Genomic DNA, 21,392 nt, shown 5'->3' on the forward strand with positions numbered 1-21,392 from the left:
ACAGTTCTCTCCTGTGTCTTACATACAACACTCCTGTGTCTTACATTTCACCCTCCCTTTTCCAGCCGAGGTGAATTGGCCTCATCTACCTGCCTGACCTAGGAATGCGCTCAGATCTTCAACGAGGCACCATGAACAGCTATTGGTGGGCTAGCAGGCTTGGCCCCTTTACAGTATATGTCAGAATGTTCTTTAGGTTCCCTAGTGGAAATTCCTATTGACCCCATCAGAATTCTTCACCTAGTCTGTTCTGTGTTGCGTTCGTATTGGACAGATAGTGGGCTTCAGAAACAGTAGCCCCTGGAACTGGTAGATTGATAGACCCATTCCAAAACCTAGTAGCCAACTGGATCCAACAGGAAACACTTGTTTGAATATTTTTCAAGTAGAATTTTAAGTTATCTTTACATAAATAACAAAGTAAAGGACAAGAAGAAAACGAACAGCAATATCTGCATAGTCTTCAGGACTCTATAATATGGACAAGGCATTACAGGTTCAACCTAACATAACACACTTCCCTCCCCTCCCAGTGCTTTGTCCAGAGATGTCTCTGAATAGCATGTGATCTTACATACCATATGGGCTGAAGTCCAAGCAAGTAAAATTGACTGTGAATTTCCTCGCTTCTGTGTTCTTGTACCACAGCTATATGGGGATTTGAGGAAGTCAATGAACAGTGAAATGGGTACAGTATACTATTGTCTGTGGAAGAGACTAATATGTCTTAAATGACTGCATGTAGGATAGAATATAAATAAAACATCCAAGCACTTACATTTAACATGTGTTTGTTTACTATTATAATGCAATTGCTTATAAAAATCCACTCCAGATTTTAGGTGAAGAAAATTATAGTTGTCTTTTTTCTACTATCTGGTTATTACTAAAAAGCACTTTAATTTATCCAAATAATGCCATTGCAAGAATGGTGCATCAATGTAAGGGATACGGGGTGGAGGTGGTAGGGGTGATATTTAGTGAAATGTGATAGTTCTGCTGAAACAGCTTAATGTTTGGTAGTTTAAAGTGATATGCAAGTTATAAGACATTTAAAAATAAAGCTGAAATAATGTCTCTAAAATTCAGACTCTAGGGTAGGGGTAGTCAATTATTTTTTGTCAAGGTCCAAATTTCTTGGTCATGGTACAGTCAAGGTCCAGACTCCAGAGAAAATAATTAAAAAACAAACAATTATAACATAATAATAATAATAATTAATAAATAATACAGAAATAAAAAGATTTTGGGGTCCATTCAAAAGTGTCTGGTGTTCCGGATTTGAACCGTGGTCCACCTATTGACTACCCCTGGTCTAGGGGGTGTATTTGATCCTATACGATTTGCCCTGATTAACTGCAGATGGAATCACTCAAGTTCACCTTCCTATAGAGTGACATTGCAGAACAAGCTGCTGGCGTCAACTCGTGTCACATGAATTGTATTTAAACAGGGCAATATCTGGCAATGAGGACTGCAAGCCTCCTGATCAAAAATTCAGCATAAAGAGGAAATGCAGTGGTTTTGTTGTGTCCCGAATGCCTTTTAAAAAAACCAGATACTAAGACTCAAGAACAAACTATTTCTTTAATAAGTGCTGCACAAGCTTTCCAGTGTTCGCAGTTTGCAATGATCTCAGAAAGAATCTCCTCGGGGCTCTTTAGTCGGGTTTAAAGTGAATTTATAGTCAGCATAGGACTATGAGCGTAATTCTGGCAAAAACCTCACTGACTTAAAAGGGAGCAGGACTGGCCCTATGGCTCCCATTCAGTAAAGCATTTGAGCAAGTGTTTAACTGTAAAGTTCATTAAAACTGCTGAAATCAATGGGACATAAGCACATGCTGAAAGTTAACCAGGTGCTTAAATGTTTGGCTGAGTAGGGATGGGCTGCTCATTTGGGGCCGATAAGAATAATATTGTGGGCTTCCGTGATTGTTTTCATTCAGTGATTTCCATGTCACCTGTATTGAGAGATTTATTTTTTCTGTCAGCTCCACTAAGGTGTTCTGGGATCTGAAGTCCACCAGTGCGGTGCCTCCTTATGACATGGTTATTAATGAAAAATTCGTAATCAGCTTTGTTGATTACTTTTGTTGGTGATGCAGGAGCCAGAAAATAATTCTGCTCACTCATCATTAATGGCCCTAGGCGCTACAGTAATAGAAATAACTAATAAGCATAGTTTTTTTCTCCACTATACTAAGAAAGGTGCCATTTTTACATATTTGAGCATCAGCTTTCGTGAGCTACAGCTCACTTCATCGGATGCAAGGTTATGCTCAAATAAATTGGTTAGTCTCTAAGGTGCCACAAGTACTCCTTTTCTCTTTACATAGTAGTGTTTAGTAAGATGACAGGATAGGAAGCAGCAGCCTTATTCTCAGCACACTCAAGGGCTCTGTAGCAAATACTGTGAAAATTAGGGTTCAAACCACAGAATTCAAACTCAGAGTTTATACAGCTCAAAGCTAAGAGGATTCAGACCAGGGAGTTGGGTTCAGAGAATTCTGAGGACAGACGGGTCATTTATTAAATTTGAACCCAGGCTTGGATTTTGAATACAGCTCCAGCATTCAGGTCTGTTGAAGTCAAGGCTTTTGGTTCAGTTCAATGTCTAACTAAGATACAACTGAGTACTGTTATTATTTTTATTTATTATTTGTTTTGCGGTAGCCCAAGTCGTGGTCCAAGACCCTGTTGCACTAGGCACTGTACAAATACAGAACATAAAGACAGTCCCTGCCGCAAAGAGCTTACAATCTAAGTATAAGACAAGAGAAAGCAGATGGATACAGACAGACAGGGGAGTTCAAGGAAACAATGGGACAATACCAGTGATAGGCTGTGGTCTAGGTGCACCAGCTGCCTAGCTGTTGACAGGTGTTTTGCAGGCACATTTTTGTACTGAACATTCAAACCCATCACTGGAGTTTAGACTGGGAAAAGGAGTGTTCATTATTCATGGCAGTGTGAATTCTCCCACTTGTATTCCAACTGACCTAACCGGTACCGCACAGCTGGATCTTAAAATGTATCTCTGGCTTGTGAAACTGGTGCCCTCCTTTACAAATTGCTGTGGGGCTGACACAAACCCACCTCTGGTATTTCAAGTAGCCTATAAGACTCCCACTGGTTTTTTTTTTCTTCCTGTCAAATCCTCTTGTCTTAGAAACAAAATACTTGTAAATATTTCATTCCAGGTAGATAGAGAGAATTGCCACAGGCTTCAATCACCTCTTGTCAGATCAAACAGCAGCCCACTGAGAGAAGAGTAAAAATGTGTTAAAACTGGAAATCTACCTGACCTAGAAATGTATTCTGAGTAAAAACACTCCCTGATCCTTTGCGAAGAATTTTGAAAATAATTCTCTGTATAGACGATTCCACTTATAAATCTTGGGCCATGGCCTTGCCCATTGTGTACTCATTTACACTCATGCAACGTGAATGTAAAATGCGACTAGCCTCTTTCTCTGGGTCTCATTTGCTGCTTTAAAAAAATACCCAAACGTACAGATTGTTACATTAAAAAGGGATTGTGTTAGTTTAGGATTTCTGCTGCCCTGGCTGCTTCTCTCTCATCTCAAGGCCAACTCCCTGGGTTGTGACATCACAATGAGTTGCTGTGGAGACGCTGAAAAGGGAATAATAAACAGGGTTATGATTTCAGGTGAGCAATGAGGATCTTGATCCTCAAAGCTATTTGGGCATCTAATTCCCACTGATTTCAATGGGATGTAGGTGCCTAAATACCTTTGCGGATCTGGGCTTTAGAGTTTTGGGAAGGGTCCATCTTCAATCTGTGCATGTATAGGACATTGCACAATGCTCAGTGGGGACCTGATCCCTGACTGAACACTGTAGGGCTGCAATCCAAATAATATTGTTGTTTATTATTTTGAACACTTAAATAAACAAAGATGCTGTTTTTCTATGACTATCACCAGTAATGAAACACAAGGGATGACGCACAGGGCATATACAATCTATCCAAAGAACTGCTTCTAAGTAGAAGTCTTTTCAAAGATTTCACTGAAAACATCCTTGGTTCTTCATCCAAAACTGTTCTGGAGCAGGTCTCACCTTCTGCAAACAGATTTTCAGGTACAGATTTAGACCTAAGTGTTGTTGATGTTAAAATGACACAGTTTATCATGAAAGCTAAGAATAAATCGTTCGAGAAAAGAACTCCAAAGTGTGATTGGGCTACACCTGAGTCAGCTGGCTGCTGTTGGCATGTGGCTATAAGGCAGCAGGCCAATCAGCTCTGTCATTGGAAACACTGAGTCAAGTCTTCATTCCTCTGTGCACTTTGCTCCTAAAGCTTGTTACTTGGAGTTCTTACAGCTTATGAAGGCCTCTCACCTATACTACTTGTACCAGTTTAACAAAATGAATTTAAAATTGGCAAGATTGTGGCTATTTTCTTATCTAAATTCAATCTACATAAGCTGGTGCAAACACATAGTGTAGACACACTTAACCCTGCTTAACTTGGTCTAGCTGGCACAGCAATTTACCAATTTAAGATAAACCAATTTAAGAAAGGGTTAAACCAGTTTAAGAGGCTTTACGCTAGACATTTGCACCAGTTTAATTAGACTGGTTTGAAATCAAGTGAGAGCAATGAATAGGATAAAAATTGTTATGGCAGAGTTGTATGGCTGTCTGTGTTTTATAGCCTGCAGAAGTCTCTTCTCCTCGCATAATGGCCTACAGGCAGGGGCTCTTGATATTTTCCATATCGGGATCATCTTTTTATACTGGGACCCTGTCCCCAAAACCCTCACCAGGATCTAGCTGGGATCCTCTTCCTTTAGTATAATGGGAAGGGCAGGGAACAAACTTAAAGCTTCTCTCTCTTTTTTTTTTTTTTTTGTTATAGTCAGAATATAGTTGTTTATATTACTCTGGTTATTACAGTAGAACCTCAGAGCTATGAGCTGACAGTCAACTACAAACCTCATTTGGAACTGGAAGTACGCAATCATCATCATCAGAGACAAATAAATAACGCAAACACAATATGGTACAGTGTTAAATGTAAACTACCAAAAAGTAGGGGAAAGTTTTAAATTTTTTTGACAAGGTAAAGAAACTATTTCTGTGCTTGTTTCATTTAAATTAAGATGGTTAAAAGCAGCATTTTTTTTCTGCATAAGAAAGTTTCAAAGCTGTTATGAAGACAATCTTCAGTTGTACACTTTTGAAAGAACCACCATAATGTTTTGTTCAGAGTTACAAACGTTTCAGAGTTATAAACAACCTCCAGTCCTGAGGTGTTCATAACTCCGAGGTTCTACAGTACTTGTTTTAAATCGATAGTGTATCTGAGGCACACCTCAGCCAGTACAAAAGCAAACAATTTGCTCACTCCTGTGCATGAATCTGCTCAGGGGGATATATAAGTAAATAAAGAATTAATCCTGGCTTCCGCTAGCCTATAGCCTTTTTGTGCAACATGGCGGCAGGAGCAGCTGCAAAGATCTATATTTTCACATATGACATTCCCTGTATATTATGCAGGATTAATATAATTCCTACAAAAAACTTGACAACGGTGTGTTGATACCGCTATCTATCATGCTGAGCAATGTTGTCTCATCATTCCTTTGTGCTTCCCAATCCATCTGTTTCTTTCCACTTGCCTCTTGTCTAATAGTTAGATTAGTAAGATCTTTGGGGCGGGGACTTTCTTTGCCGGGGGGGGGGGGGGGACACCTAGCACAATGGGGTCCTGATCCCTAAACTGGGGTTTTAGGCACTGCTGCATTTCAGATAATAGTCTAATGCCACAACAGCCTCGAAGATAGGGTGACCACATAGTAATTGTGAAAAATCAGGACGGGGGTGAGGGGTAAAATAGGTGCCTATATAAGAAAAAGCCCACAAAATCAGGACTGTCCCTATAAATCAGGACATCTGGTCAGTCTACTCGAAGATGCTTGTATTTATTCATGCAGCAGTCGTCCCCACCTTCCCTGGACCACTGGAGAATGACATGGTCTAGTGGGTTGACCATTGAACTAGGAGCTAGGAATGCCACAGTTCTTCATGCTGCCTGTGACACTGGCTCCCTTTAATGGCTTCGGCCAATTCAATGCACTTCTGTCTCGGTTTCCCCATCAGGAAACTGCTTCACAGACCATTGTGAGAATTAATCTTTGTAACATACTTTACCCCAAACCTGCAAACAGTTAAGCATGTTAGTTATTTGGGAGCCTGCCCATTGACTTCATGCGATTAAAATGGCACACATGCTTAAGTGTTTACAGGATCGGCCCATAGTGCAAACTCTGCATTAAGCATCAAGAGATCAGTGTTTTATTCCCAGCTCTGGCACTGATTTACTGCTTGACCTTGGGCAAATCAAGTATACCCCTTGTTCCTCTATCTGTCCAGTGGGGGGCAATAATTCTTAGTTATCTTCATAACACATTTTGAGATCTAAGGCTAATAAGCACTAAGCATTAGATTGTTATAAGTAAATCCAAATAATATGTCGATAGAGAATTCTTTGCATCTGTATTGCCACCTACTATTTACGTATTGTTAAAAATAATTCTCTGTATTTTATGGTGATCTAACTGCAGTGTTTTCATAGTATAATTCACCTCCAGGAATCTTGTTTGTTCAGTGCTATGCTCAAGTGTAATTATCCCGCTCTGACACAGTAGAAGCATGGTGCCTTCCCCCTGAAAAGCTAACTGCCAGGGAACTATAAAACAAATAACATCTGCTATATGAAGAGAACGTGACTCAGCAAAACAGCACAAAGATTCCTGATTATCCAGGTGCAATGAAAAATTGCCACGCATTTGAAGGTAAAATTGAAACCATGTATTATAAGTGGCAGAGGAGAACGTCCTGTTTGTGCACCCGAAAATACAAGAATACGCTTCCTCTGGCATTATGATGAGTCATGATTTTTTCTCTACCATGTCCATTGGTATGGAGCCTCTTGTCCCATGGAGAACCAGTGAATTAGAAACTGCTGATAATACGAACCAGCAATCTCTGGGTGACTCAGGTGGTAAATATTGCAAGTGGTTCAAGAGTAGGTTAAGTTTTATTTGTTGGGATTTTTTGTGTTCTTTTGCCAAAAGCATCATTAGGGATCCCAGTGTTAAATCAATGTAGGCCACCAGCCCGCTAATATAGGATTGCTTCCAGCAGGAAAGTCTTCCAATCAATTTAAATGATACATTAATGTAAGCGCCTTTTCTGTTTAAATCACCACTGAGGGATAGGATCAGGCAAAATAAAATAAATACATTTATAAATAACAATAATCATACTTAAGGGCCTAGTCCTCAAGTCCTTACTTGGTCTCACTCAGACAAAACTCTCATTGGCTTAAATGAGCAAAAGGGTGGATTCTTCATGCTGTTATGGCCACAACATCAATCTCAAAGGGGCTGCAAACCCAGTAGAACTGGTCAGCAGTGTAAGGGAATCTCTAACTGCCTTAGGTCAAGTGTTCAGAAGAACATAGGAAATCAATGGGATCTTGGGCTTCTAAGTGAAAAAGTTTTGAAAATTGTAGGCACAGAGCCTATGTAGTGTCTTCTATGCCAATGCCCCTTGCCGCTCCTGGTGTAGGGGGTGTGGCCACAGAGTCTCCATTTTCTGGCTATTTCTAGCTGCCAGAATAGCTCATTGGGACCACTGCAGGGCATCACTGAGAACAGCCCTGAAGCTGCTCTAACTAATCGCTAGGAGCTAAACAGGACCCCAGTCAGTCCCAGAATCAAAGAGGTCCGTGGCCCAAATACTTGTAAAAAACTGAGATCAATAATAACATCTTGTATGTATAGAATGCCTTCTACTCCAGGACCCCCCTGTGGGTCCACGGACAGAATAGGCCCACTGCTCCTCCTGCATATCAGAAGAGGCAACTAAAAGGGGGCTGCCTGGAGATGGATGGGCTCCGCCAGGTTAGAAATTTTCCCAAGACCCACCGTATGATGAGCAAGTCAACCATGTCTATACCGTATTGGTCGCAGCCCTGGTTAATAATGACCGCGCCATCCATCTCCCACCAGGGCAGACGCGACAAATATACTACTGGTGTAACCCCAATGAAGAGGATCCGTGGAAGAGATAACATCACCATAGCTACATGGAATGTAAGGACATTGAGACAAATAGGGAGGTTGAAAGAACTTACATACGAAATGGACCAATACACCTGGCACCTCCTAGGAATCTCTGAGGTCATATGGAAGAACTTTGGAGAGGCACGAACGGAAGAAGGCCATGTACACTATTACAGTGGAGAGGACAAACATGTGAACAGCATAGGATTCCTTCTGTATAAAGATATCAAGAATTTAGTATTAGGATGCCGCCCAATATCCAGCAGGCTTCTTTCCATCCATCTAAAAGCAGCACCGTTTAATATCACAGTGGTACAAGTCTATGCCCCTACAACAGACTACGATGATGAGCAAATTGAAGATTTTTATTATCAGCTCCAAGACATCATTGATAAGGGACACAAGAAAAATATCCTGGTTGTACAGGGATATGGGAATGCTGAAGTGGGTACTGATGCACAGGCAGATTGGTGAGATTATTGTAGCCTTTTCTGTAATGCGGTAACCAATGAGAGAGGACTGAGACTTTTGGAGTTTGCTAGCTATAACAATTTGGTTATTGCAAAGACACTAGGAGCACATAAAGCATCCAGACAATCAATGTGGCATGCACTTAATGGTCTACATCACAGTCAGATCGACTACATCATGGTGCAAAACTGATTTAGTTCTGGGATCAATAGAGCTAAAACAAGGAGCTTCCCAGGTGCTGATATTCGAAGTGATCATGACCTTGTGATGCTAAACTTTTGGCTGTGGCTAAGGAAAATTGTCAGGCCAAAGTTCACCAGAACCAAGTTTGACATAGAAAGACTTAGAGACCGAAGCATTGCAGAGTCATTCCAAGCAATGATCGGTGGAAAATTTGCCCTGCTGCTTGTTCTAGAGGAAGACAGAGAAACAACAATAACCAACAATTTCAATGCTGTAATGAATGAGGCAGCAATGGACATCCTTGGGAAACACCATAAGAAGACAAAACCTTGGGTCACAAATGAAATACTACAAATGTGTGACATTAGAAGAGAACTCAGGAGAGACAAGAACAGCACTGAGGGAGCTGATAAATACAGAGTGACTGGCAGAAAGATCAAGAAAGGAATGAAGGTGGCCAAGGAGATATGGATCAAAAACAATGCTCTAAAATTGAAATGTATCAATAATAAAAATAGCAAATGAGCCTTCCAGATTGTAAAAGATCCGATGAAGGAAAGACGGACCAAAGCTAATGCAATTCAAGACAAAGAAGGGAACAGTGTTACAGAAGAAAGGGACATCATCAACAGATGGACAAACTACTGCTCGGATCTATACAACCACCAGACAAATGGAGGTCCTAGACAGTGTCTAGTGTCTTAGACAGCCCAGATTCAACAGAGGAGGATGACTTTCCAATACTGTGTGAAGAAGTGGAGACAGCTGTGAAATCACTCAAGAACGGAAAGGCTACAGGTATTGACAACATCCCAGCCGAACTGATTAAATTCGGAGGAGAAACAGTAATAAATGTACTCACCAAGATCTGCAACAAGATCTGGCAAACCAGTGAGTGGCCTTCCACGAGGACACAGTCACTAATCATCAAAGAAAGGCAACCTGAATTGTGTCAAAATTATCGGACCATATGCTTAATTAGCCATTCCAGCAAAGTGATATTGAAAGTCATATTGAACAGACTGAAGCCACAAGCAGAGAATATCATCACTGAAGAACACGCTGGCTTTCGTGCTGGAAAAAATACCACAGAACAGATTTTCAACCTTCGTGTTCGATGTGAGAAGTACTTATAACACCAGCAGGACATCTACCACGTCTTTGTTGACTTCAGGAAGGTGTTTGACAGAGTATGGCATGAAGCTCTCTGGGAAACCATGAAGAAGTACAATGTTGGTCATAAACTTATTCTTACCATTGAACAACCGTATGCGAAGACCAGCAGTGCAGTTCTCGTCAATGTCACAATAGGAGAATGGTTTCGCACCACTGTTGGAGTCCAGCAAGGCTGCCTTCTTTTGCCCACGCTGTTCAACATCTACTTAGCATGAATAATGACTAATGTCCTAGAAGATCACATATGCACAGTCAGCACTGGGGGGGGGCGGGCGAACAATCTCAAATCTTCGGTTTGCTGATGGCATTGATGGTCTGGCAGGTAGCGAAGATGAACTTGCCAACCTTGTGAAATGACTGGATGAAACATCTGCAAAATATGGCTTGGAAATAAGTGCAGAGAAAACCAAGCTGACAAATAAACATGACGGGATCATCTCACATATCACTGTCAGTGGACAAGAGTTGGAGACAGTGAAACAGTTCAACTATTTGGGGGCAATCATCGCTGATGAAGGATCAAAGGCAGAAATTCTGGCAAGAACTGCACAAACAGCAGCAACAGTGGCAAAGCTAAAGCCAATTTGGAGGAAGAAGAATATCTCCCTCGAATCCAAATGGAAACTGCTGCACGTACTAGTCATCTCCATTTTTTTGTATGTGTGCGAGACATGGACCCTTACGGCAGAACTTGAACGGAAAATACACGTAGTAGAGTTGAGATACTTCCGTAAAATCCTGGGCACCTCCTACTTCGACCACATCACTAATGAAGAGGTCCGTAACATCTTCACCCAATGCGCTGGGTCATATGAAGACCCACTGATGACTGTGAAGAAGTGCAAGCTGAAGTGACAAGTGACCATGTAACAAGATCATCTGGCCTATCCAAGATCATCCTCCAAGGGACAATACTGTTGAAGAGAAGAAGAGGTAGACAGAAGAAAAGATGGATTGATAACATAAAAGAGTGGACAGGAATGGACTTTGCGGAGACTCAAGCACTGACACACAATCATCATGGGTGGTAACATTTAGTTGATTGCTCATCAGTTATGGTGCCCCAACTACCAATATGGTTATGAGAGTGATGAGGATGATGTATAGAATGCCCTCTATTCTAAGAGCCCTGTGAAGTAGGTAAATGCCATGAACCCTTTATTACTGAGGAGAAAAACATGAAAAACAGGAGTGAGGTTACTTATTCACCCAAGGTTTCACAGTGAACCCAGATCCTGACTACACCTTGTGCTTTAACCACTCAGCCATGCTTCCCAGAGGTCTGAATCAGCCTTGATCTTTACCCAGGCCTCAGACTGAACCTGACCTACTTGTGAGATTAGGAAAAGGTTATGTATACCCCAATCTTCATTTCACTTCCCTCCCTCTTCAGAAGCAGATCCACTAAGCTCAGTGATAGGAAGGTTTCTATTGGGCCTTGCTATTTCAGCATAGTTCAGTCTCAGCAGAAGCACTCCCGAGTAGCTCCAGAGTGCTGCTGTGATTGATGAAAGAGTTGCAGCAGCACAATCCTCTGGAAATGAGGCAAGATTTCCCCAGCCACAGAGAGGAGCGAGTCTTGTGGCTTTACCTTAGCTCCCCAAATAGGACCTGCCACCAGAAGTGAGCGAATCTCTCAACCTTCCTGAAAAAGACCTACTACTGTGAGGTGGGAGAGTGCAGATCATGGGGATCTTCTGCTGGAGTGAGGGATCATTAATGGTTGGAAAAGCCAGGGATTGTGGGAAGGAGAAAATCCTAATTATTTAAAATTATTATTATTAGTTATTTTATTATTATTTTATTTACTGTAGTGTGTAGGAGTCCAGGTTGTGAACCAGGACCTCAATTGCGCTAGGCCCTATACAGACATAGAACAAAAAGATCCTGCCCCCGAGAGCTTACAATCTAATGGTCATGGGTAGAGGCTTTCAAAGGGATCACAGGCTACCACTTTGATAGCCAGTGAGTTAGCTGGTATTTTAATGAAAGCACTTTGTGGAGTTAATTCTGTGAGGTAGTAAAAATCCAGGTGCCTATAGCATGGTTATAAGGAGAAAGACCCCTACCACACTGGTGATGGGAAGCCAGGTTAGAACCTTGACAGCAACAGATTGTGGCCAGACAATTTTAGCCAGGGTGTGGTAAGATCCTTAGTAAACAATTTCCCCCTACCAATTTGTGTTGCTTTAGAAAATGGTGTACCCTGCCGTTTCTAATCCTCCAGGAGCCAACCTGCTTCATTCTCAACACTGATCTGTCCGTGAGCCATTACTGATTACATCAACAGGAAGCTCTGAGACTACCTCTACGCAGCACTTCTATGATCTTGGGGGGTGTCTCAGGGAAGCTATTCCATTAAACATGTTTCAGAATAAGAAAGAAAAAGGGAACCCAATCCCCTTTGTTTTTAGCCGCAGGGTGATTTAAAAACAAAATTAAAACAGATATTTGGAAAATGACGCCCACAATATCCGCTCGATCTGAAGGTGGCTCAAATGTGAGTCTCCTGAAAGTTCATTTTTCTGGCCAGCTTTCCACTCCTAAACACACTCTCCTACTCTCATTTTAAATTCACACCTTTTAAGGTCAGAATGACCACTGTGATCAACCAATCTGATCTCCTGCATAACAGGCTCTAGAGTTACTTCAAGTGGTCCGTACAGCAAGCCCATCACTTTTAACTGAGCTAAAGCACATCTTTTAGAAAGACATCACATCTTGATTTAAAGACTTCAAGTGATGGAGAATCCATCACAGCCTTAGGTAAGTTTTTCCAATGATTAATTATATTCACTGTAAAAAAAACCTGCTCCTTAATATCTAGTCTATTCAGATTGTAAACTCTGGGGCAGGGACCTTGTCTTCATACACGTATAGCACTGGCCACACACCAATGGTGTTATATAAAACAAAATCAGTCATTATGCTGGGCTTCAATAGGTTGACAGTGTAACAACACGTGGCATGAAAAATCCACTATAAATAATTAAAACCTAGTCATTTCCTAAATGCATATGTAATTTTAAAGCACTGCTTTTAAAACAATGGCAAGCTTTGGTTTAAATCCGAACGTATGTGACATGTCATACTGGTTTTTATGAGGAATTTCTTAACTCCATAAACTCTACCACAGGTGCCAGCTTCTTCTGTGCCCCGGGGGGTGCTCAATCCCCCTGCTTCACCCTAGGCCCCGCCCACACCTCACCCCTTCCTCAAAGCCCCCACCCCTGCCCTGCCTCTTCCCGCCCAGTTCCGTCCCCTCCCCTGAGTGTGCCCTGTCCCTGCTCCTCCCCCTCTCTCCCACGGCCTCAGGCAGGGCAGGGGTGGGGGCTTCGAGGAAGGGGTGGGGTGTGGGCGGGACCTAGTGTGGAGTAGGGGGGTTGAGCACACCGCAGAGCACGGAGGAAGCGGGAACAGCAGATCTGTGGCGGGTGGGAAGCACTGGGAGGGAGGGGGAGGAGTTGATTGGCAGGGTGCTAAGTACCCACTAATTTTTTTCCATGGGTGTTCGAGCCCTGGAGCACCCACGTCAGTGCCTATGAACTCTACCGCTGAGGCCTATCCTGGCAACCACAAACATTGCTGGGAAGGGATAACCTACACCTTGTTCTCAGCCAGGGGTCTGGAGACCCCTGCGGGGCCACAAGCAGGTTTCAGAGGGTCCACCAAAATAAACCAGAGAGCAGGGCCAGTGTTAGACTCACCGAGGCCCAGGGCAGAAAGCCGCAGCCCGAGCCCATTGTCCGGGCTGAAAGCCAAATCCTGAGCAACTTAGCTTCAACGTGACCCTGTGGTGTGGGGCCCTGGGCAATTGCCCTGCTTCCTACCCTCTAATGCAGGCCCTGCAGAAAAACAGTTGTTGTGGCACAGGTGGGCTGTGGATTTTTTATAGCATGGGGGAAGGGGAGCTCAGAAATAGGTTGAGAACTCCTGACCTACACTATAGGCAAAATCTGTTACTGCATACCATTTAGTTTTCCAATAAGACCTCCAGCTCTCCTTTATTGTTTTATGTCTTCACTCAGTTATGACTTTGGCTCTTACAAACCCAACGTATCCACCAGCCAGCTCCCGTAAACCAGTCTGCCTGATCAAGGAGATTCCTTGGGCAGGGGCTGGAGCTACTGGGCTTACTCTTCCTGGCTGCCCACAGCTCCTAGGGGAACGTTGGCAGCCCCAATGCAACTTATAGTTGAGCCACGGAGAGCACAAAAGAGTGTCAAAAGTACCTTTGCCTCAGTCTCCATTTCTTCCCTGAGTGCACTTCAGTCGGAGGGCAGAACCAGGCAGCTAGCCACCACACGCTGGAATGGCTTTTTTTCCTTAGTCATTTACAATTGTTGACACTTGTGCTAAGGTGGCATTGCATGTGAGCCTAAATAAGCATTTCATTGAGCTTAATTGAACATTAACCACACTGTACTGCAAAACAATGCTTTACTTGGGGTCAAGAACTCTTGCTAAGCTCGCTAACCAGGTACGCACCTGACACAGGGATTTTGCCTTTATTTTTGTTATCCCCTTCATAATCGCAGTGTGAGATGCGGTACTTCCTGGCCTAAAAATCCAGATAAAATATTTGAAAAAACACTTAACAAGCGTTTAAAAACCCCAGGCGCTTGTGAATTAGCCTGGCTGTAGCGCACCGGGCCTAGAAGCCGGAACCAGCGATGGCACCCGATCAAGGTTTAAACGGCGCTTTTCCCCCCGCCCCGGGGATGAGGCAGGGAACTCATTTGTGGTTTCACCCCCCCCCCCGACTAAAGGAGGACCCCCCCCAAAAAAACCCCACCAGGATGTAACCTCTACACCACACCAGGAGGTGCAGTCAACAGGCCAGGCGCCGGCCCCACCACCTGGGCAACTTGAAACTCAAGACCCTAAGCGTGGCGGCCTCCTCCTCCCTGTTTGGCTTTGCAGCATCCTCGCGTCCCGCCTCACCACGTCGTCGCCCGGTGAAGCAATGACACCCCCCCATGGCTCTTTTCCGGGGGACCCCCCGCCCCAAACCAAACGCCGGCAACCCCTAGGCTACTGGAACAGGTGACGCTGGGGCCTGATGAGAGACACTGGGGGCCCAGCCCACCGTGCTCTCTGGGGCCCGCCCCTGTCACTGGATTTACACAGACCGCACAGGCGTTTTGGGGGGGGGTCCCCCGGGGGTGGGGCCGGTGCAATTACCCCCCCGCCACCCTCCAGCGGCCCTGGGTGGGATCCCGGCTGGGAGGCGGGGACTGGCACCTTGCAGCCGGGGATGAGGAGACCGCCCTGGAGGGCGCGGCGGGGGGCAGCCCTGGCGCTGAGCGAAGGGCTCCGCACCTCGGCAGCCGCCCGCCGGCCGCTTCCTCCTGCCGGGCCTGGCGGGAGTTGTAGTGCGCAGGGCCCCGCGCCGGCCGGGCGGAGGCGGGCAGCCCGGCCCCCTGGCGGACTACAAGTCCCAGGCGGGGGGCGGTGGGCGTGTGCCGGGGGCGGCGGCGACAGGGGCAGGCCGCGCACTCGCACACGCCGCCGGGCAGCGCTGGGGGAAGGTTGCGCTGCTCGCTCGCTGGCTGTCGGAGCCGGGGACGATGCAGGCGGAGTCGGGGATCGTGGCGGACTTCGAGGTCGGTGAGGAGTTTCACGAGGAGCCCAAGACCTACTATGAGCTGAAGAGCCAGCCCCTGAAAAGCAGGTGGGTGAGGGTGGGGGGCACTGCCGGGGCAGTGCCGTTCTCCTCCCTCTGCCCCCTTCCCTTCTTCCCCCGCTCCCTTTCTATTCCCCCTCTCTCCCACCTGCCCGTGTTCATCCCCCTGCCACCTCGCCATTCCCCCTCTCTGCCCTTCTCCCGCTGCCCGTGTTCATCCCCCTGCCCGTGTTCACTCCTCTGCCCCCTTTCCATTCCCCCTCTCTGCCCGTGTTCATCCCTCTACTACCCTTTCCCCCTCTCTGTTTTCTTTCCATCCCCCCTCTCTGCCCTTCTCCCCTTGCCCGTGTTCCCCCCTCTCCCCCATTCCCCTCTCTCCTTCTATCATAGAATCATAGAATATCAGGGTTGGAAGGGACCTCAGGAGATCATCTAGTCCAACCCCCTGCTCAAAGCAGGACCAATCCCCAATTTTTGCCCCAGATCCCTAAATGGCTCCCTCAAGGATTGAACTCACAACCCTGGGTTTAGCAGGCCAATGGTCAAACCACTGAGCTATCCCTCCCCCTTCCAACTATCCCTCCCCCTTCTGCCCTTCTCTCTTTCTTCTCCTGCCCCCCCTCTGCTCCTGCCCCATTCCCTCTCTCTGCTCCCTGCCTGTGTTCATCTCTCTGCCCTTTTCCCTCTGCCCCCTTTCCATTCCCCCTCTATCTTCCCTTCTCTCCCTCTCCCCCTGCCCCATTCCCTCTCTCTCCTCCCTGCCCTTCTTTCTTTGCTCTCTTTCCATTCCCCCTTTCCCCCTGCACCCTGCCCTGTCTCAGCCCCCTTCTCTTCTGCCTTTCCCTCTGTCCCTCTTTTACTTCTCCTCTCCTTAATCTGCCCTTCTCTTTCCCTTCTCCCATGCCTCTAGGAGAGACACCTCCCCTCCCCCTTGGCCCAGATAGGAATGGGGAAAGGCTGCCCCTCCCTTGGCAGTGCCACTGTGGTGCTGCCTGTGCCCTGAAGCTGCAGGGCCTGTCCCCGTTTGGGCGCACTGGAGCTCGGGGCATGAATGCGTAGGCTGTCACTGACTCCCAGCGTGGGACACTGTCAAAGCAGGGGAAATGTTGCAAACGGCAGCCTGCTAATTTAGGGGCAAGGCGGGCTGGTGAAGCCAGGGGGTGTCACACTCTGAGGAGGCTGTTTGTTATGGGATGGTGGTGGTGGTTTGCTGGTGTTTAAACCATGTCCCTGACTGCAAAATGTTACTGAGGGAATAATCAGGCTGCCATGTGGCTGCTGTTTGTATTCTGTACTGCTGAATCAGCCCGTTTGTAAACGTTAAACAAAATATATTGAAAGGAAACATCCTATGCTGTTGGGACCATAAAAGCAGCTATTTAGTTAGTGTTTTCTGTAATAATAGCAGTGTTGTTTGGCATGTGTTTAGGGGAGAGGGAGGGCCCAAGTTCTGGTGTGGTATTATGTAAAGGGTATTGTTGGGCATTATCCAGCCTTGGCCAAAGGATATCGCTGTCATTCTTGGAGAGGCCCAGACTAAAGCTTGACTGTGCATAAAGGGTATAGGAGACAGAAAGTGAGAGAGAAATCCGCCCCTTTTCATTCAGGGTGCACGGCGCTCCAAACAAGTGAATAAATTGGATCGTTTGAGTGTTCTGATGGGATCACCTACATAACATTGCATTAGTCTGTGGAAGAGTGAGGGGAAAACTTCCATCAGGTAAAATAAATGATCACGTACAACACTGAGGGAGAATAGCTGCTTGTGCTGTTTCAAAACCTGCAATGTCTATTTCTATGCCATCGTGCTAGCTAGTCAGAACAAACTGGCTATATGGTAATACACTGTTTCACACTTTTTTTACACTGGAAACAGGTGCAGGACAGAATTTGGGATCCAGTCAATGCTAAATTAAAACAGCTGTTGCAAGCCTTGTGGTTTTTTTTGTTTTGTTTTTATTTTGGAGCAGGCCCATGCTACTTGAAATCAATGAATGACCTATCTGTTCACAAGTTTTAATTGAAGTTCTTGCAATGGTGTATATGAAAGTTATCTGCTATATTGTCATCTCGATCTGCTGTGTTGTTTAGACGGGCTCCAGCTTGTTCAGCATATTTCTACTCCTCTTACACTGTGTTAGGGCATTTGCTCCTTCTAGGAAACTGCTGGAAAAAGAAAGCAAATGCATCTAGCACTTCAAGTCATCTGTGCCTTGTGGGCCCTGCATGTTTTACTCTGTCAGCAGTGTCTTTTTCTCCAGACTTTCTTCCAGGGTGCTTTGTCAACAACAAACCTTCCATCCTCCTCACAATGGATGTAATGCTGGTGATGAATGAGTCTCTGTGGAACGATGGGTGGCTCATTTTGGTCGCTGATACACAGATGGCAAAAACATTCTATCTAATTTATAGCCAAGCTTGTTGATAGCATATCTTGTTTTAGTTATTTTCAGTTTTTAAGTATGCTCCCTATGCCAGTGTCTCTGGGCACACGTATGGAGTTAAAATAGTGCATGGTGCATACGGCAAATATTAAATAGAGTCCTCCCATCTTTAGTAAGTCTATAAATAAGTTCCCCATCCCTCAAACAAAAGGCTTCAGTATATAGATAGATATTGTACTGTGCCCTGCAGGCTTAAGAAAAATTCAAGCTCTTTTGGACCAGTGAAGGCCCTGTAAAAACCTCTGGCACTAACACCCAGGATTTCAAATCTTGGGATGCTTGGGGCTTGTTTTCATTACAGTTAACTTGAGTTATAACTCAAGTGTTGCCCTGTCCATATGCAAAACTGCTTAGCTTAGTGTGGTGATCCTTTTAACTCAAGTTGGCTTGCCCGTCAAGAGGTACATGCTAAAGCTGGAGTTAGCCTAACACCCTGAGCTGCTAACTCAGCCACTCTGTGCAGCTTGTGTTGTTTTGCAGCATAGCTACTTTCGCAGAGCTAAGCCAACTGCGAAGAGATCACTGTGCAGTGAAGTCATTCCTGTAGAGCGAGCACTTTAGACCCACTGTAATGGTGGTGCGTGGGGAGAGAAGTGTTTCTCGTGTAGCTAGGACCCAAACAATATAGGGCTTCAAAGTTCAGTGTTCACCTTAAATTGCACCTGGAAGCCAGTGCAACCTACAGGGCACTGTGTTTCTTATGATTAGGGCTCAGTGTCTGACAATGGATGTCACGGAAAACATGGATTCTGTGACTTCTGCAGCGGGTGGTGTGGCTTACCCCAGGATTGCCCAAGTAGCAGCTGGTGCAGCTGGCCCCTGGGATCCCCTGAGCAATGGTCCTGGGGTGGCAGGAGCAGTGGCAGGTGGGTGGCCCCTGGCATGGCTGGTGCTGCTGGCTGGCCTCGGCGCCCCCACCAAATCCCCCAGAGCAGCGCCCTCCTTGTCCCCCAGCTAAGATTTAGTCATGGGTATTTTCAGTAAAAGTCGTGGACAGGTCACTAAATCGTAGCCTTACGTATGATCAGTCTTCTTGAGCAATTATGTGGCCAGTAATCCAGTCTGTTAGGCCTTCAGAGCAAGGAGAGCAGGGTCCAGCTCCTAAATCAAGATGAATGGTTATCACCACCCCATTTTGCTCCCCCAGGCACAGATAAACAAAGTGCTTTAGGCCTCTGGGATCTAAATGCACCCCTATGTTCTGAACCTCTGTGGGGGTTAAGTGGGCAAACCTACTCAGGAATTATGACTATATACTCGGTGGCTTCCTGAAACCAACCAGGATTGTTTCCAATGTACCTGGATTGAGCCTCAGATAGCTTGCTGTCACCTGAGCACAGGTACTTTCCTCCTCTGAGTCGTGCACCTGGAATGCAAACACGGGGCCCTGTCCATGTCCAAAGAAACAGAGATCGAGTCATTACATCATAATGGTGGTTCTGCAGTCCAGACCACATCACTGTGTTCCCCAGCAGCCTCACGTACATATTGAGCAGCAAGGGTGACAGAATAGAAACCTGCAGTGTCTGTCTCACATCCCTCCAACAAGAAAGAGGCCTCAGGTGGAATAATAATTACCTAAACCTCTTGAGATCTTTCTGACAGGGGGAGAATGTATATTGTTGACATTGACACAGCTAGCCCAGCTTGTACACACCACTGTATCACCAGTGTGTAGCCCTGGACTCCTGCAGTATGCAGAGCCCAGAGCAGGCTGGGCGGAGGCAGGGACCCCAGTCTCGGCTGGACTTCAAGTCCAGCCCAACTAGGGGCCACAGCCAGGTTAGTAAAACCTGGTGGAGGATAGCAACTAAGGATGCTGATAGAACCTGTGAACCTGACCTGTTTCCATGAATTGGGGAAGATCAGCCCATGAGACTCTCTGCTGGTTCTCTGCTCTGCCCATGCCTGAAACCTGACTGGTAGGTATCAAGGACAGCTGAGAACATCAAGAGTCTGATTCTCTTTTCTTGGTCATATTAGTAGTGTAAATCGGGAGTAACTGCCCTGAAGTTCATGGAGTTACATTCTCTTCTCAACAACCTTACCCCAAAAAGCATTTAAGGAATCGAGTGATAATGAAATGATGATGAACATCAGTGGATGGTTTGTTGAACAAGGGCCTATATGGCCACTTGGTTGAGCAGTGCTGGCACGCTGCCTTTCCTTGCTAATCTCCACTATGAGGACTCAATTTCTTCTGTGGTTTGTTTGTTTGTTAAACTAGCCATGAGGGGCACAGAACACTTTCAACTTGTAGGCAATCTGAAGCTCCCCTTGCACACTGGGAGCTTCAACAAGTGAGACCAGAGGAAGCTCAGTCAGGGGTACATGGCATTTGTGCCTTCCAGCTCCAGACATAAATAGAATAATACAGTGCTTTTCATCAGTAGATTTCAAAGGAGATAATCATTATGCCCATCTTACAGAAGGCGAAAGCAAGGCACAGAGGGGGGATGTCATTTGCTCGCTCACCCAGCAGGCCAATGGCAGAGCCAGGAGCAGAACTCGGGTCTCTGGAGTCCCTGTCTGTTGCTCTGTCCACTAAGCAATACTGCCTGTCTTTAATCACATGGACAAAATCAATCCCGCCCAAAGATAGGGAAATCCTCTACTGACCCAACCAGTCGGCCTCTCATTTCTGCCTAAAGGGGAATTACTTCCTCTCTATAGTCTCATTGGAGTGATGAGGCAGAACAACCCCCATTATCGACCCTGACCTCACATGGGAAATCCACCCAGCATGATATATTTAAAAAAAAAAAATCCAATTGCCTCCTGCCCCAAAAGACTCGCCCATAACTTCATTGCCCAATTTAACTCAGCACTTGCAATATTGATCTCCCTCCTTCAAATTCTGTTATACTGCATCTTCCACCCAATTCACCTGTCTCCCGTTTTCTTCTTCTTTTCTTTAATGCATACTCCCGTTTGATAATTCAAGGTTCCAATCCAAAACTGCAAGGGATCCTCTAATAAAATCTCTTTGCTCTAAATGCTGTACTAGGCTATGCCACAGTAGAATGCTAGAGGCCAATGAAAAATGTAAGTCCAGCAAAAAGGCCCAGTAACAAGGACTGAAAATACTATGCTGGACTAAGATACAGTGATTCCAACCTAAAGTCCTAAGGGGCCTGTGAGAATTTAGCCTCTCAGACTGGGAAGTGCTAGACATGTTTAAGGATTCTCTGGAATTTGTTGAGGTTGAGTTTAAGATTGGAAAAGAGGAGACTAAGGGGGGATATGATAGAGGTATATAAAATCATGAGTGGTGTGGAGAAAGTGAATAAGGAAAAGTCGTTATTTACTTGTTCCCATAATATAAGAACTACGGGCTACCAAATGAAATTAATGGGCAGCAGGTTTAAAACAAATAAAAGGAAGTTCTTCA

The 21,392-nt window shown here is 45.3% G+C and overlaps 1 protein-coding gene across 6 annotated transcripts in view; it reads left to right on the forward strand.

Annotated features, from left to right (window-relative positions):
• The window catches only part of MITF (melanocyte inducing transcription factor), a 242,273-nt gene that overhangs the window by 59,760 nt on the left and 161,121 nt on the right, over positions 1-21,392 (forward strand). Inside the window, exon 1 of one of the 6 annotated variants that reach the window (XM_074957469.1) lies at positions 15,406-15,605. The exons of 2 other annotated variants lie outside the window; for them this stretch is intronic. In XM_074957469.1, the coding sequence (XP_074813570.1) occupies positions 15,502-15,605 (104 nt within the window). In that variant the 5' untranslated portion in view covers positions 15,406-15,501. Of the gene's footprint in view, positions 1-15,405; positions 15,606-17,161; positions 17,278-21,392 lie in introns of those variants that run through there. 3 more of the 6 variants (XM_074957468.1, XM_074957477.1, XM_074957476.1) reach the window with 3 other exon arrangements.

The sequence above is a fragment of the Natator depressus genome, chromosome 7, assembly GCF_965152275.1.
Source record: "Natator depressus isolate rNatDep1 chromosome 7, rNatDep2.hap1, whole genome shotgun sequence".
In the NCBI taxonomy this organism is placed as follows: domain Eukaryota; kingdom Metazoa; phylum Chordata; order Testudines; family Cheloniidae; genus Natator; species Natator depressus.